Source organism: Agelaius tricolor, unplaced genomic scaffold (assembly GCF_023055355.1).
Source record: "Agelaius tricolor isolate 1412-34295 unplaced genomic scaffold, bAgeTri1.0.p SCAF_9, whole genome shotgun sequence".
Taxonomy (NCBI): Eukaryota; Metazoa; Chordata; class Aves; order Passeriformes; family Icteridae; genus Agelaius; species Agelaius tricolor.
In genome coordinates this window covers 23,716,136-23,732,410 of record NW_027269269.1, presented here as the reverse complement: position 1 = coordinate 23,732,410, position 16,275 = coordinate 23,716,136, and the positions used below count along the sequence as shown (strand labels likewise).

The 16,275-nt window shown below is 47.1% G+C and overlaps 1 protein-coding gene across 1 annotated transcript in view; it reads right to left on the bottom strand.

The window, feature by feature from the left end:
* Positions 1-1,891: 1,891 nt before the first annotated feature.
* FSTL1 (follistatin like 1) overlaps positions 1,892-16,275 on the bottom strand; it is a 53,313-nt gene continuing 38,929 nt past the window's right edge. The window contains exons 4-11 of the mRNA XM_071433262.1: positions 15,407-15,536; positions 13,652-13,684; positions 11,956-12,086; positions 8,926-9,044; positions 8,067-8,179; positions 7,171-7,281; positions 5,373-5,470; positions 1,892-5,113 (exon numbers count right to left, since the gene is read on the bottom strand). Of these exons, the coding sequence (XP_071289363.1) occupies positions 5,069-5,113; positions 5,373-5,470; positions 7,171-7,281; positions 8,067-8,179; positions 8,926-9,044; positions 11,956-12,086; positions 13,652-13,684; positions 15,407-15,536 (780 nt within the window). The 3' untranslated portion in view covers positions 1,892-5,068. The remainder of the gene's footprint in view (positions 5,114-5,372; positions 5,471-7,170; positions 7,282-8,066; positions 8,180-8,925; positions 9,045-11,955; positions 12,087-13,651; positions 13,685-15,406; positions 15,537-16,275) is intronic.

The window sequence follows — 16,275 nt, the reverse complement described above, 5'->3', positions numbered from 1 at the left end:
GTGTCCTTGTCTGGATGTGAAAAGACAGCTTTGGCCTTGAGCGGGGGCATTGGCTGGAGTTAATCCATCACACACGAGTCTGCCAGGCGAAGCTGTCTGACGCTGGTCACTGATCGACATGGGGCTGACCCCTGTTGTACCGACATACGCAAACAGGCAGGTCAGGATCGGTGATTTCAGTTCATTGCTCTTTGAACACAGGGTGACATCGCTGTAGTCAGTAACCAGAAGAAAAAGCAGCAGCCATGTGTGATAACAATGAGAAGATTCACAACCCAAGGGAACTTTTGCCTCGACTAAGTTCAGGCTTAAGAAGCAGACTTGGTTCCTTGTGATGCATAGAGCAGCCAAAAAGAGGGGAATAGCAATCTCCCACCTGCTCAAAACACTTCATGTACACAAGTCTCTGTCATCTTAGACTGAAAGAAACACAAACAAAATCACAGTTTGCAGGTACCAGCCAAGAGTTTAAAATGTGTGAAGTAGCAACAATGCTGATTTCAAAGGTGTCTAGAATACTATGGACGAAACCCATAGTCCACTTGTCCTTCCTTTGGTGCTCTTATGAAATCTGGATTTTATCACCACACTATTTTGACATGACAGCTCCTGTTGCTGAGACGAGGAGGTTGTCAGGGCTATGCCCAGCCTTCAAGAAAGTGTGCCACAGTGGGTAGGAATGAACAGGTCAATTTCCATTGGACTCTTTTCATTTGTTTTCCAAGAGTCTGTGGATTCACAAGTATAGGTCCTGACGTGAACCCAGAGATAGCTGCAGAGCAGACACCTCACAAGTATTGTTAACTTCTTATCAACATAATTTTCCCCACTTTACAAATACTGTGCTGTTCCAGGACAGTTTACGTAAGCACAAGAGTAAGGTCATCTGGATTTTGCTCTTGTCTTTTGTAGTGCTTTAAGCCTGGTTCTCCTCAAGGTGTGTCCTGTAACATGGTTCAGGAACTGAGTCTTATTATAGATCAGTCTGCTCCTGTCTTCAGAGCTAAAGTTAATAAATACCTTACAAATGCAGTTCAGTCTCTTGATCTACCACTTAAATAGCCTATTTCTCTACCTCAAGTTTAACAGCACTGGAGAATTGTGATTAAGGGTATGTAACTATAGTGCAGTAATTTAATACTCAGATGTGCACAACATAAACAGGTCAGTTTTTCCCAGGCCTCTACAAGAAGCGGGCAACAGAATTTTTGCTTTTCCTCTCTCCCACCTCAAAACCACTTTGCTTCAGTAAATATGCATGGAGCACAAGGCAAAATATTTGTAGTGCCACCTAGCTAAATTTGTGGCTGCTGCTTCCATTCATTTCTTCTTAAAATCCTGGGGAATCCGCACAGTAGAAATTGCAGTAATAAAGCAGCCTCACTTTGCAGTTGAGCAGTGAACAGGCAGGGAATGCCACAGAAAAGACTGCATTTGCAGCAGCTGGTACATGCTAAAGAGGCCATTTGGCGTGAAAAACAACATGGAAGAGCCAATGTTTGGGAGTTGTTTGGTTTTCATTTTTAAACAGCTTTGGAAGGAGCACACCAAGTAGAACAAAGCAAGGCAGCTTTCTCTTCTGTCAGACCATTATCTGCACAGAAGCACTCACAGCAGTGGCATTGCTGGGGAGATGAATAGTAGGGCACGTCCTCCTGTCATACAACACCACTGAAGGCTATCTCACCATTCAGTTACATTTTCAAGGCCTTTAGTTACTGTTTTTGCTTGCCTATGGGTTCTTTCCACCTGATTCCCCAGCTATAAAACAGAAACAGTCATGTCTTACATTTGTCCAACACACTGAGATCTGTGTATGAATGTGCAAAGACAGGTTTTTTTTTTTTTGAAAACAAGTTGTGTGGCTTGTGAAAAATAAACCAAACAAGTGTTATTTTTTAAATTTTGTTTCATTTATTTGGCAGTAATATCCAAACCCCCCTGCTTCAAAAAAATTACAAAATCAAGTAAAATAAGTGCACTAAGGAAACCTACAGAATACTGATAAATTTCACACACGTACAGGAGGGAATATAGAGGGAGGAGTGGGACTTTTTTGTTTGTTGCTTAAATTTGGTTTTTTGGGAAAAACAAAACAAAACACCTTCCCTGCCCCTTGTAGTCTGTACAGCAATCATCCCAGAGAGCAATGGCTGAAATTCAGCACTTCCTTCCCCAGCAGCCTGCAGGAGTTAGTGAGTGACCATCCTGCAGAAGCCTGAGCATTGCTCAGTCTCAGCTGCTGAGATGTTTTGGTCCCCTTTGAGAACTGCTGCCCTTAAAAGGGGCCCCACTTTCCACCACGTCCCTTCATGGGGGCACAAGGAGGAAGAGGCTCCAGAGGCAGCAGCAGCCCTTTCCAGAGGCACTGTTGTTGCACTCCCAGCTGCTGCCCTAGGCTACCCTGGGATCTGTTGTATGGCTTCTTGGAGAGCTCTGCTTGCCGGAGACCACAGCCCGTCCCTCCGCCCTCAGTGCAAGAGCAAGCTCTGTAAACCTCAGCTGCCAGCACACATCTCTGGCTGCCCCAGCAGCCACGCCCATCCACACGGCTGCACAGCCACAGCGGGCAGGAGGGGACAGAGAACACATCACAGTGCAGCCTACAGAAGCCCTGAAGCTGTGCATTCGCCTCCCCTTCCTGCACATGCTCTGGTTTTCACAGTTGGAAATATTCCTGACTGAACAAGATGTTATCCCTGTCCAGGGAAAGCCTTTAAGGCAAGCTGTTGTGTTTTCTCTAAGGCACTTTAACAACCCAAGCTGGAAGGAAGTGATCTGGGAGGCACTAACTACCTTTTAGAGGAGGGCTGGAATAAAGCAAAACATTATTAACAATGTTCCTGTGACTCCAGATCCAGCACATAAAGCCCTTTCGCTCATACTCTTGGGAAGGAGCAAGCCTATGTCTAATGGGTGCTCCTATTTCACCAACCACTTCTTCCAGTGCCACCAGAACACAATTATTCTGTCCCAGTATAGCATTGTCCACATTACCCTCAGCTCACATGGACTCATTCCTCTCACCTTCACAGGTGACAGCTACTCAAATCCAGGCCCTCATGAGAAAAAACCCCAAAAAACAGTCTCCTGTATTTATGATACCAAAACCTCAATGCCAGGGTACATTATAGCTCTCACTGGAAAAATGGCGCAATGTCAAAGTTAATGGAAGTCCTCTGGCTTCACATCAGGAAAACAGCTCAAAGACCAGATATTGGAATAAGATGCTTCACACCACAACAACCAGACAGCCTTTAACACATCTGGCTCATGGGAAAGAGCACAGGAGGGACCAAGCATTCTTTTTTTCCTATACTTCTAGGTACCAGTTTATTCCTCCTCTTAAAGGAAGCACTGTGCAAGAAGGGGAATGTTGGGACTCAAGTCCTGCTGATCTTCACTCAAACTGGACATGCTTTTGCAGATGCAAGTGGAATTTTGCTTGAGCAAGCAATAGGGACTGCAAGATACACAGCAACAACTGCTGAAGTTGCTCACAAACAGAAAGATGGAAGTCACAAGTAGTGGATCAGGGCACATGCAACTGCTTGGGAAGCATAGCACAGGCATGAAGGGAACATGGATGTTCAGGTGTACATGAAGTACATTTGACAACTGCATAAGAAAATCAGCTGAGCTTCAGGCTACAGAGGTGACTATCAACAAAAGAGCATTTCATTTACATTAGGACCAATGCTCTGAGAAACATGTGGGATGAAACTGACCCACGAAGGAATGTGAGAGTGGTCAAAGGTGGTCTGATAATGACATTGAGAAATGTGTGAGTAATGAGGCTTCCAGCCCTGACTCCAAACTCATACCTGGAATCAAAGAATAACACTGCTGCCTCACCCCAGAGGAAGATGAAAAGCCCAAGATGATGCCAACAGCACAACTAAACAGTTTTCTACATAGTTAAGCTTTTTAAGATACTGTCCTAATGGGATTGCCTGGTCCCTCTGTCTCTAGACTGCTTTGAGCAATTTAGAGAGGCACGAGCACAGACTTTGAGCACATGGTCAATGCTAGCTACAAGAGTGAGAGCTAGAGAGCTGCAGTGGCAGTCTGTGTCTGGTGAAACTAATTACATCCAACCCTGTCTCTCCTTCCCACGAGGGACACTGCTATCCCCCAGCTGGGAAATACCCTGTAGTGCAAGGCTCACAATTTGCCTGTGGTGTTTGTGGCAGCTGAGCGCAGTGCAATACAAACTGTGCATGGGCATTACAGCACTGTCAACAACAAAAACCCACACGCTGGGTTTTCTTGAAAGATCTAGAGCTACAAAACATACAAAAGCTGAATCACTACCATAGGAAATAAAATAATAAAAAACCCGAAACAAAAAAAAAGGGGAGTCAGCATGTGAATGTGATAAGAAAAAAATATGATAGCACCTCTAAGGAGGGGGCAGGGAGAGTAAGAGTGAGATGAGGTCAAAAGGAACCATGTTGTGTTGGAGCCCACAGTGTACTGGAGGAGCTGCTGGGGACAGTCTGGTGGAAAGCAAGGAGGAATGTGCTGGACTTATGCCAGCATGGCACAACGACTCCCAGCTGTCACACCAGGCTGACCAGCTTTGAGGAGCTCGAAGCAAAGGGTAAGGTCCTTGGATAGTGGTGCCCTGCAGCACACGTGTTCAGCCACAAAACTGCCAGGCCTGTATGTCTGCAGCCAAGGGTGGTGCTGACAATTGTATTGACTGAAGACCCCCTTTTCTATCCAGCATTGACCTCCATCCTTTCCCCAGATCCAGAGGAACAAGAAATCCCTGTTAGCTTTTGGAGGGAGCAGCTGTCTGTTCTGGGGAAGGGCCCCAGAGGCTGCTGTAAATCCCTCCCAGCCTTCCAAGGTCCCAGCAATGAAGCTCCCTGAACAGGTGGGCTCTGCTCCCCTTTCCTGGCCCCATTCTTTGTGTATTACAAAACAAATAACCCATCGCTATACATGTAAATATCTGTGACTGGGCAACTGTAGCAGACACTTGTGCATACTGAGATCAGCACTGGAGGACAGGATGGCAGGTTGGGCCCATCCTCCTGGGCTCCTCCGCTGTGGAGGCCCCTTACATCTCCTTGGTGCTCATTCTCTTGGTCTTCTCAGCTGTCTCCTAGAGAAAAGAGAGCACAGAAGTGAAGCTCTGCAATGACACAGGAATTGGTAGTGCTCTGAAGTCTTTGATCCAACACTGGCTTGTATTTGAAAGCCCCACACCTGATCTTGTCCCCACAGGCAAGAGATTTACTCTGCTCCTCCTTCTACCTCTTACTCCCTTCTACTTCTAGAAGTCTCCAAGTGACAGAAACAGAAGGAACACATCTGGAAAGGGGAGGCTCAGTGCAAGCAGACCTTCCCAGCTTCATGCTGACCTGATGCTTTTGCAGTTCCTGAACGTATCTGGCCATCTCCTCCTCAGTCAAATCTTGATCAGGTCGGTGTCTCTGAGCAGGCATCTTCTCATTCCTCCCTGGAAGCAGAAATGGAGTTTAGTGTTTCACAAATGGGGAATGCAAATTTCAGATGTTGAACCATGAAGAACAAAGAGAGGCAGGTCAGGCACAGCGTCCCTCAAGCTTAGGGGAAGCCTTCGCTGGAGGATGGTACGGGTTGGCTTCTTAGAAAGAGAACAGGCCTTGTGGCTGCCTGGGACTTCACAACTTGGATGTGCAATCTGTCCCTGTCTCTCCCTCCCATGTGACTGATAATAAAGCCATGTAGAAGAGGCTGCATATTATTGAAAAGAAACACCTATAATTAGCTCAAAAATCTTGGCCTCTTGTAGGGAAAAAATGGAAGCTCAGTGCTACCCAAGTGCAATAACTGATATCTAATGAAGAGGTAATTTTACTCAATGAAGATGTAACTTACTGATGTGTTTGATCTGATTCTTCAGTTTCATTATTCCTCTAACAATAGCCTCTAACTCCTCTGCTGCTCTGACATGGGCAGAAAGTCAAGGAATCGTTATCCCATTGCATGTTTCTGTCATGGATGCAGGGAACAAAGTAGGCTGCAAGAACAGGTGTTGCATAGCAACTTTGAAGATTGTTTCTGGGGAGGCAACAGAAAGTGTCTCTCATTCTGTTGCTTAATCTATGACACCTACACACAGCTCCTCTGGCAGCTCTATTAATACTACAGTTGTCTTTTCTCAGGTGAGTTCCTGCTGCTACAGCTAAGTCTGAGCTGAGGTGATCCTGAAGCCTCTGCTGCAGAAGATGAGATAAACATGAAAAACTCTGTACATACTGATGCTGTTTCCCTCTCTTCTATTCTGCCCAAGCTACTGACTATAGATCTGAACCAGTGTACTCCTGGCAGGTCTCACACAGCACTGCAAGGGCCTGGTTTCTAGGGAAGGATATAAAATGATATAAAAAGAGCTGGGTTTCTAGGGGAGAAGGCCAGAGAAATGCAGCACCATGCTAGGAGGTTGGATGTGACTCCTTGGGAAGAGCCCATACATTTGCCAACACAGAATAAAGGTGGCATTCCACTGGCCCTGAACTATGTGTGAGAAGGTGAAACAGAGAGCTGTTGTTCACAACTGCACCACGACCTCTCACAATTGTACCGTAGCTGTGCAAGTTTAAGGGCCTTCCAAAGGAGGAGCAAACAACCCTCCCTTACTGTAGCACCATCTCCCTTCATCAGCATTATTCTACAGTTTTTGTGGCAAGAAGCTAAAGTGCTTTCTTGGCATTGGATGAAGGTTCCTATATCCCCTCTTGATCAAGACAGGATCCTAGATCCTGTTTTACAAATTCCATAAATGCAGATACAGTGAGGATATGGACACATATCCTGACTTGCTCACACCTACACATACAGTAGCAGCCAGTGACCTATTTGGTTTGCACCAGCAGGATGCAGAGTAGCTCTAGTCTGGATGATTTAGTGCTGAATTTTCATGACACCAAATCCAAACTACAAACCCCATCAGCATTGCCCCAAGCCCAGTTACATAATTTCTGACCTCTGGAACAGTACCAGCTTGGGTTTGACTAACACGGAACAAGTGAGGGTTATGCAGAAACCAGCCATGGAGAAGCTGAGGAAAAGCTGGAGAGAGAAGGACCCTGGATAGCTGGTGCCTTTGGAAGGACACAGAGTGAGAATTCTTTTGTCCAAACCCACACACAGTAACTTTGTGCAGAGCATACGGACCCTCGCACGTCATTGCGGTGCACACCCAGTTCCCGCAGGCGCAGACGCAGCGGTTGCACTCCACCTGGGTCTCTGCTCCATCCTCATAGGTCTCATCTTCCAGGGCACACTCTGAAGAGGCACAAAACAAAGGCAGTGCTTGTGAGAGAGCGAGCAGGCTAAAGGAAACATACTTTGGACATGCCTTGGTTGAAGGGGAAGCCTTCCTTCCCCCAACCATCAGAAGGTTCCTCATGACTAAAATATTCATGCTGAATTTGGTGAGTGAAATCAGCCAAAATATAATTTGGGAAAGTCAAACCCTTTGTTTTTCTTCATCAGAAGAACACATTTCAATTTCTCAATTCCAAATGAAATCTCAGTGTTGGATTTGTTTGAATTTCCTTATTTGTTACACAAAGAAAAGAACCCCTGAAATGAAAGCTTGGGTTATTCTGATCCAAGTGAGGATAAGTTGGGGAAATGATTTGGAAGGATAGTGAACTTTGAGATGGTCATCAGGGAGGCTCTCTGTGTGAAAGGCAGAGCATAGCAGGACTTTGGTCTGGTCTGACTTTCCTAAGTTATCTGGCCATGAACTCCTCACATGATTGACCTCTGCACTGTTAAATACATGCCTTGATCTTACAAGCATACCATACCCATCCAACCTATGGCCTTGCTGCTAAAATCCAAACCTTTCTTATTACAAGAGCTGCAGGAGCTCTGGGACAGTAAAAGCAGTACTCTTAACAATGCAGAGACAAAGGGTGCTGTTGGATGAGAGGCAGGCATATATTAAAATTATCTCTGGCTGTGGAGTTACAGCACCCGATGTCTGGCCTGAAGCTGATCTCTTTTCTTTCCTCCCTTCCCAGGACCCCTCTTGTTCCCCAAGATAAGTGAGGAGTTCCTACTTTTCTCTGGTGGGTTGAAGGATGGGCTGAGGCACTTGAGAAATTCATTGAAGCTGAGCTTCCAGTCAGCATTTTCATCTGACAGCTCGATGAGGGCATCTACGCAGAGTCCCCTGAAAGGAAACACAGAGGCTTGTTCTGCACAGGGCTTGTGCTAGGCCAGTGCCTCTCTACTGTCTTCAGAGTGCCGGTGACTAAAAACAGTAATAACTAGGGAGACTCCAAGATGTCTGGCACAAGTGGCTTCTCTAAGGAAACCTCATGGGATACAGAGAAAAGAAAAACAGTCACAAAATACTCTCTGTCTGGCAGCGGGCTGGGCAGTGGGGGGAATATTCTGAACAGCAGGAACGGGACATCCACATTTGTTGACATCTACATGCTGTCACACAGGTAGAGATGCAAGCACAGCATAACCAGAAGCAGCCTTTTTTTCACACAGTGGCAGACAAAGAAAGAGGGAAACCTCTCAAACTATAGCTGCCTATGAATGGTGTTTTCCCACCATCTTCCTTGCACTGGATGTAGCTATTAGGCAAAAGGAGAGGGCAGTCCCCAGAAAAGCTAATTTATTAGGAAATAGAAAGAAGATGACAAATCTTCTGTTACCCAACTCCCTTCTGGCTGCACAAGTGCTACATTTAGGGCAAAAGAGGATTGGAATATGTGCCTAACATGAAGGGTAGAGATAGGACTGCTCCTCTTGTGTGTTCACACCTATTTAAGTTGGAAGCCACTTCATACACAGTTAACTCTGCCAGTGCAAGCCCTAGCTGATATTTACCATGAGTGAATTTCCATCTTCATTCTACTACATCTGCCCCCCGGCCCTCTCTCTGGCATCCTGTCCACTGCCCACCTGAGCAACTTGTTGGTCTCCTGGTCCATGTAGGTGGTGATGTTGATGGCAGTCTCATTCTGCTCCACAAACTTCAGGAATTCAGTGGAATCCAAGCGAGAATCACCATCATCAAAGCTCTGTAGGGGAAGATAGGAAGATGTGAGAAGCTCTCATTTATCAGTTCAAAGTACCCCTTCCTTCTTCCACTTCCATACCTACATAGCATTTTGAAGCTTTAGTGAGACAAGTTCCATTATCCCTGTTTTTCACAAAGAAAGAGGCTCAGAGAAAAGCAGCAACATATCCACATTAGCCTCAGAATAAGAGAGAAATGATCCTAGCCTTGTTCTCACAGATAAGCTACACTGCCTCTCATTCACCTCCTGCTGCTTGATTTATGGCTCTAACCCTATTTCTTCTCTTTGTTTCAGCCAGCTCTTAGCTTTCTTATATACCTCCTGCCTTAGAGCACACCAGCTGCATTCAAGGAGGTGTCAGCTTTCCAATATGTGTAAATCCAAAGCTGTGCCTAGACTCTGACAGTGACAAAAGGGAAAAATCACAGGAAGCAATTTTCTGCTGATACCAGGGAAAAAATTTAATGCAATAGCACAACACCTCACCATCAACTTCTTAAGGTCCTGACAAGACTCCTGGCACTGAAGGATTTTTAGGATTTTTAGCCCCAAAATCCTGGCTGTACTCCCAAAGAAGTAATTGCATTTTGCTTTCCTGTTTGGAGATGTGGCACCGCAGTGCTGGGCACTCAGCAGGATCTGCTGTGCCCCCTCAGAGACAGCTGCATTGCTGTGAGTGGAAAATTAATCCTGCACACAGACTGCTGCCACTTAATTTTTGCTGTGTGATTGGGGCAGGTCGCTGTGGCTCCTTGTGCAGTGCTCTCAGGAATGCTGGAATAGACACTGCCTGTTGTTACCTCTGTGTGTTTCAGGAGAAACATCTAGGGCTAGGGAAACAATCCTGTGTAACTGCTCCACATGTCAACTTCCACTAGACTTTGAAGCCTCTTGTCCTGCTTTTTATTGTCAAATGACTGCAGTTCTCTTAATGACCCAGACTGTTAAGTGAGTTTTCTTGCCTTTCAAAGTTATGGTCTACATTAAGGCATTCCCACAGACATTCTCCAAAATGGAGCAGCTTCCCACTACCACTCTTGCTCCTCTTGAAATAATGTCCTTCAAGGTCATGACCTGCCTGACGAACAAAGCACATCCCAGTGAGCCCCACAAGTCAGGCTTCCAGAAGAGAAATAGCTTAATGCCACATCTACAAACCTCCCCATCAAGGAGAAAAGGGAAAAGCTTCATTTCAACTATGCCTCCAGTGTTTCCTACATGCAGCACAGGAATCATGCAGGGTATGAAGAGCCCCACAGCTTGGCATGAAAAAATTCCTCCAGTAACAGCAGACACTCATTGCTGACACAAATTTCTCTATGTATGAAGCCATTTAGTTTGCTTTGCCTTGATTTGTCCCAAGTTACTCCAAACTCTGAATTCTGCTTTAAAAATGTTTCAAAGCTTAAAGAATAAGGTAGTTGAAAAGGTGGATTACCACCTGATAGAGAATCACAGAATCATTAAGGTTGGAAAAGACCTCCAAGATCATCAGCCTTTGATTGAACACCACCTTATCAATTAAACCACAGCAGCAAGTGCCACATCCAGTTGTTTCTTGAACCCTTCCAGGGATGGTGACTCCACCACCTCCCTTTGCAGCCACTGTTTCCCCAGCCTGTAATTCTGCCAGGGATTGTTGTGATCCAAATGCAGGACCTGACATTTGCCCTTACTGAACCTCATCCTGTTGACCTTGGCCATGGAAATTCTTCCTTTGGTACAAGCAGAGGTATTTCTTTGCCATAAGATCTCTCACCCATTGGCTGGGATCAGTGCTCTAGAAAAAGTGGGACAGTAAAGAGAACGTGAGGCTCCCTGCCTCTGAGCTCAGCCTCAGGATATCAGCAGCACGCTGACAGGCGTGGGGACAGTGGGTGTGAACGGCTTGTGTGGTGACAGTCGAACAAGCCTGTGGCTGGCTCATGCATTTCAGCAAAGCCTATGACCTGGGGAGACCCTGCAAAAGTGGCTGGGGACAGCATATTTGCAGGCAGAGGGACTAACACAGTACACTGCTGTTTTTTTGTGCTGGCAGGCACTGACAGGAGCGCCCAGGGCAGTGGATTTCCACTGGAAATGTGAGGATGTTCTGTGGAGCGAGGGGACCAGCTCCTCTGTCTCACCAGGGGGTGCCATTGCCATGGCAGATTTGCTTGCAGTGCTAACTCCTGTCAGGCACCATTAATCTCTGGCTGTCAACAGCTCATGATTTAAATGCTATCCCCTCTTCCCCACCTGCTCCTCCAGCTTCATCCTGAATGCTTTGAAGTCTCTGTCAGGAGCCAGGCGTGAGGGGGAGGGACACAGCAGTGCATGTGGCAGGAGCATGGGAGAAGCTTGGGATCTGCTGGTGGGGTGAGGGATAGACTGACAGGCAGGAGGGAGGAACAGGATTATTGCAAGTGGCTTTCACTCTGCAGAGTACTAGGGAACTGCCAGCTCTCAGCCACAACTGGGACATATTCCTTGAAGCCCCCAAATGTCCCTTATACCCATCTCAGCATGGCCTTGGGACTATCTAGACCAAAAAATCAGGAGCCCCTGCCACAGATTCCTGCATTTCCAGCACTTTCCCTTCTTTTCCTCTGGCATTTTACCCAAGATTAGTTCTCTACTCTGCTACAGGCATATGAGGCTTGCCCTCTTCCTTTTCCCCAGGGCAGGTCAGACACCAGGAATCAAAGATGCTCCACAGCTGGTTGTCACAAGCTGTGTCAATGCCTCAGTCAGTGGCTGCTGCAGGCAGCCCATAACACATCAGGCTGTAGGATTTATCAGATCCCTCTGGTCCCCAGCTCAACAGGCATATCACACACTGGAACCTCTCAGCTGGGGGCACAGCAGCTGTTATGCAGTGACAAGGCAAGAAATGTTGTCTGGGCTTTGAGGCAGGTGCTGCTCTACTTGCCTTGAAATATTTGTCCAGGACTTCACTGTAGTTACTGCCCTTGGAGAACCACCCATCTGGGATAATCTCAGCTTCCAGCCACTGGATGACCCGGCGACGAAGCTCGTCCCTGTCCGACTGGTAGCAGACAACTGTGATGGGAGACAGTGCAGCAGAAGGAAAAACAAGAGTGAGAGAAATCACGCTGGCAGGGAGATCACAAAGAGAGGACTGGAAATAAAAGCCAGCCAGCTCGCCCTGATGGCGGCTTGCAGCCCCTCAGTCCAGTCTGTGGAGTTACATCACTGCCAGATCCAAGCAGATATGTCATGTGCTGAATAGTGGATGGGCTGTTGGTGACACCATGTGGTACGGCTGGAAAACAACACTCCTGCCAAAGCTCTTCCTTCCCATTCCTGAAGCTTGTGGAAGAACAACCCGGAGCTGACTCATCTTGGTGTGAAGAGTCCCAAACTGAGGAAGGTAACTGACAATGTCCCCAGGCTTCCCGACACTGCGTAGAATTGTCATTCAGCTGTCAACCCTGAAGTACCAAAACGTCTATCCTCTGCAAGGGAGAAATCTAGACGGAGCAAGCCTTTCTACCACTCCATCTCCAAGACTTGAATTTTAGAGCCTACTATCTCAGGAAATACTGTTTCTTCAAAGCCCTGGTTTGTCCACTCTGACTGGAAATGAGAGGGAGTCAGGTTGGGTTTATTCATTCACAGTGCTTGCCAGTATCACAGGTTTCTCTAGAGCAGTTATCACTTTGTGTGCTAGTACAAGCTGTGATTTAGAAACAAAACTGAAAGCCTAGCTGGGAATTGTCACACCTGCCCAGTGGTCAGCAAAGCCAGAAAAGGAATCAGTGTGCATTCATGTCACTTGCACACACTAAGGATCTTCTGAATCCAGTGACTACTATCACAAGCAGATGGAGAGATGAAAAAAAAAATCAGCTCTATAGGGATTCTGCATGTTTCATTTTGTACTTCTTTAAAACTGCTTTAGGGTGGTGGCTGTGCTCTGACATGGTCCTTCCTCTTTAGTTTGTGTGAGACTTTGCTCTCATCTGTCATAGGAAGTTAAAGTTGATGATTATACAGCTCCAGTATTTAGAGGTCATGAATAGGAAAAGGATCTCATGATGACAAGCCATGGCCCTAAAATCCACTGTTAAGTACACATGGCAATACATAAGGGGAGAAACCAAGCACAAGAAATCGAAGAGACTTAAAATTTAGGTGATCATAGAATCATTTAGATTAGAAGAGACTCAAGATCATCTTGGTTGGCTGATGGTAGAGGCAGTTCAGCTGTACCTCCTGACTCTCTGCCTCTGCACCCATTGGTTCATCACTCCTAAAGCAAAGTTTCCTTTTAAAAGAGTGCTCCATCCCTCAGTCTGGGTGACGAACACCGTTTGAGTCCCTGGGGGCAAACTGGGTTTCATTGCACCTAGTCTATGCTGAGTCCCTGAGACATCCCAGCACAGTGAAAAGCGCGGGAGATGAATGAGCTCTGAAAGGTTACCCAAGAGTAAAGAGCTGGGCAATGACCTTTCAGCTGATTTATCAACTCAGACTCTTCTACAGCCCATGCAGGATATGCTTTTTACACAGAGTTCTGCACCCCCCCAGCACACCCTCTGCCCATCTCCCAGAGCATACAAATTCATACAGAGGCCTCAGCCAAACAGGACACAGCTTCTTACCTGGACTTGCAGCTGGATTCTCAGACTTCTTCTCTGTTAATGGAAAGACAGAAGAGGACATTTCTGATGCAGTGTGAAGCAATACAAATCTCTTCCCACCATGGGTAAAAGCAGAAGAACCTGGGAGTCTTTGGGTATATGAGGGCCACATACATGATTGAGGGGCTGGAATCCCTGGACCATGAGGAGATACTGAAGACAGTTTAGACCAAAGAATTGAAGGCTCAGGGACAATCTCATCAATGTTTATAAATCTGATGGAAGGAAATGAGGAAGACTGCACCAGACTTTCATCCATGGTATTCAGTGACAGGGTAAGAGACAGTGGGCACACATTTAAACACATGAAACTGTCTGAACACAAGAAAACCATGCAGCTGCTGTGTGTGTGTGTGTGTGTGTGTGTGTGTGTGTGTGTGTGTGTGTGAGTTAAACAGGCCCACTGATGAGGCAAAATCCTTGCTCCTAAAGTTATTGAGGTTCCTTAGGAACATGGATGATAGTATTGGTTTTAGGAGTTTATCCTCAGAGCATGGCTTTTCCTCAGCAGTTAAACTGGGACACTTACCTGGCTGAATCCAAAAGCTTAGAGTGAGGCAGCAGGAGCAAAAGGTTGCTCTGCTCTCCTTGCCACACTCCCAGAAGCTTGGGGAGACAATAGCTCCAAGGTCTCACCACAGTCAAGGTGTCAGGATTTTGAGTGCACTAATGAGGGCCTTAATGACCTTGCTGGCCTCACCTAGAGCCTCCATCCAAACTCTCTAACCGTGAACCATGAGGCTCCATTTCATATCTGATTCCTCAACTCCTAGTCCTTGCCTGTGATTATCATGTTGTAGCCATGCCTGTCTCCAGCTCTGTTACAACCACTCTCTTCCATAGACTGTTGATCCAGGCTCTGACCTGGTGACTGTGTTCCCACCTTGATCTCAGCCCTGCTATGTAGCAGGCACAGGGCCTGCAAGGGCCCCATGGCGAGCAGAAGCCTAGAGATAGGAAATGCCAAGTCATGGTGAATAGCTAGAAGCCCCTATTCTGCCTTTGGACCCTTGCTTATCTCTCTGTAACTCTATAGGTCACTTTCCTCTAACCCTTGCCATTTTGCCATTTCTGATCCCCCTATACCCTATATAAAGGGCTGTTTTAGCTCTGTTCTGGTAGAAGAGCTGTCACTGGAACCCTTCACAGAAGATTCAATTAAGACATCACTGTGGAACTCTAAATGGCTTTCTCCTCTCTCTCCCTGTGTCTGCCTGCCTAGGCACCTAGCAAGCTGAGAGCTGAAATCACAATGAGCTGATAATCACTAAAGAGCTGATATCCCTTAAGCTTGCTAAGGTTGCCTGCGGCTGAGAGCTGCTTGGGAATCAGACAGTGTGTCCCGAATAGGACTGCGCTATCCGGACCCCGTGCAGCCTGCTGGGGACACCCTGAACCCAGCAGGAGGCCGAATTAACGCCACAGACTGCATCACTATGAGCTCGTCTGGCTCTTGTCTGATTCTGGTTACCAGAATCACCAGTCCTGACTTCACAACTTGATTTCAGGCCTACTTCATCACTGATAGCTTGCCTGGTCATCTGGACTCTTGCTTGAATCTGGCTCCAGTTCAGAGGCTTGCCTTGTTTACCCCACTCAGCAACTGTGAGACAAGGTCTTGCTGGTGAGGCCTCTGCCTTGCCTTGTTATCATGCCATGCTTCCCTTCCAGCTCTTCGTCCCTGAGAGTGCATCCAGCCCTCCTTGCCAGGGTTACCTTTGCAGTGGCCATCATAATCCACCTGGATCTTGGAGCCGGTGAGGCAGGCGTCACGGTGCAGCTCACAGTGGTTCAGGTACGTCTTGCCATTGCTCCCACACACAGGCCTCTTGTGAGGTTTGCATTTCTGTGGGAGAGCCAGAGAACACAGCCTTTCACCCGCCTCCTTGGGACAGCTCGGTGAGTCCAACCATAGCCCAGCTCAGGAGAAGTCCTTGGCATAGTCCCCTTGGCCCTGTGTTTGGAACAGGCTAACTCACCCATCATAACCCCAGGAAAACCCACACAGGGAGGTCTGTGGGTGTGAGTTCAAAGGCCTCACTTCATCCCAGTTTCCATCATCACCAGCATGATAGGAGTCTTTCTGAAAGTAGACCCCTGCAGATAAATCAGTGCTCAGCATAAATATGGAGCATAATCCTGCAATTGCTGCTCCATGTGCCGTGGCCATGCCTGCCCAGAGGTGTTTCTGTGCCTCTGGTCTCTGCACCTGCGCTTGCTTGGCTCCATTGCATCTCTCTGCAGACTCTGCTCCACCCTTCTGCAACCAAATGGCAGAATAAGCCATGAGCCATGAACAAACAGCATAGCCCACAGCAAAAAGAGTTCACCAGTGCCACTGTTCAGGCTATGAGCTTCTCTCTTCTGTTCCTTTTGGTCTGGCCAAGCCTACGCAGAGTGACAGACTCTCTTCCTACTAACAGATCATTTCACCCTCCAGTGCCCAGGCTGGTCATGCCAGAGCTGCAAGCTCTGAGGGAAGGGGGAACAAAGAGCCGCATGGCCATTCCCAGGAGCCAGGCAGAAATGTTTTGAAGGCATGGAGCAGAGCACAGTAGGGAGACATTGTGTCCCTACAGCTGGGA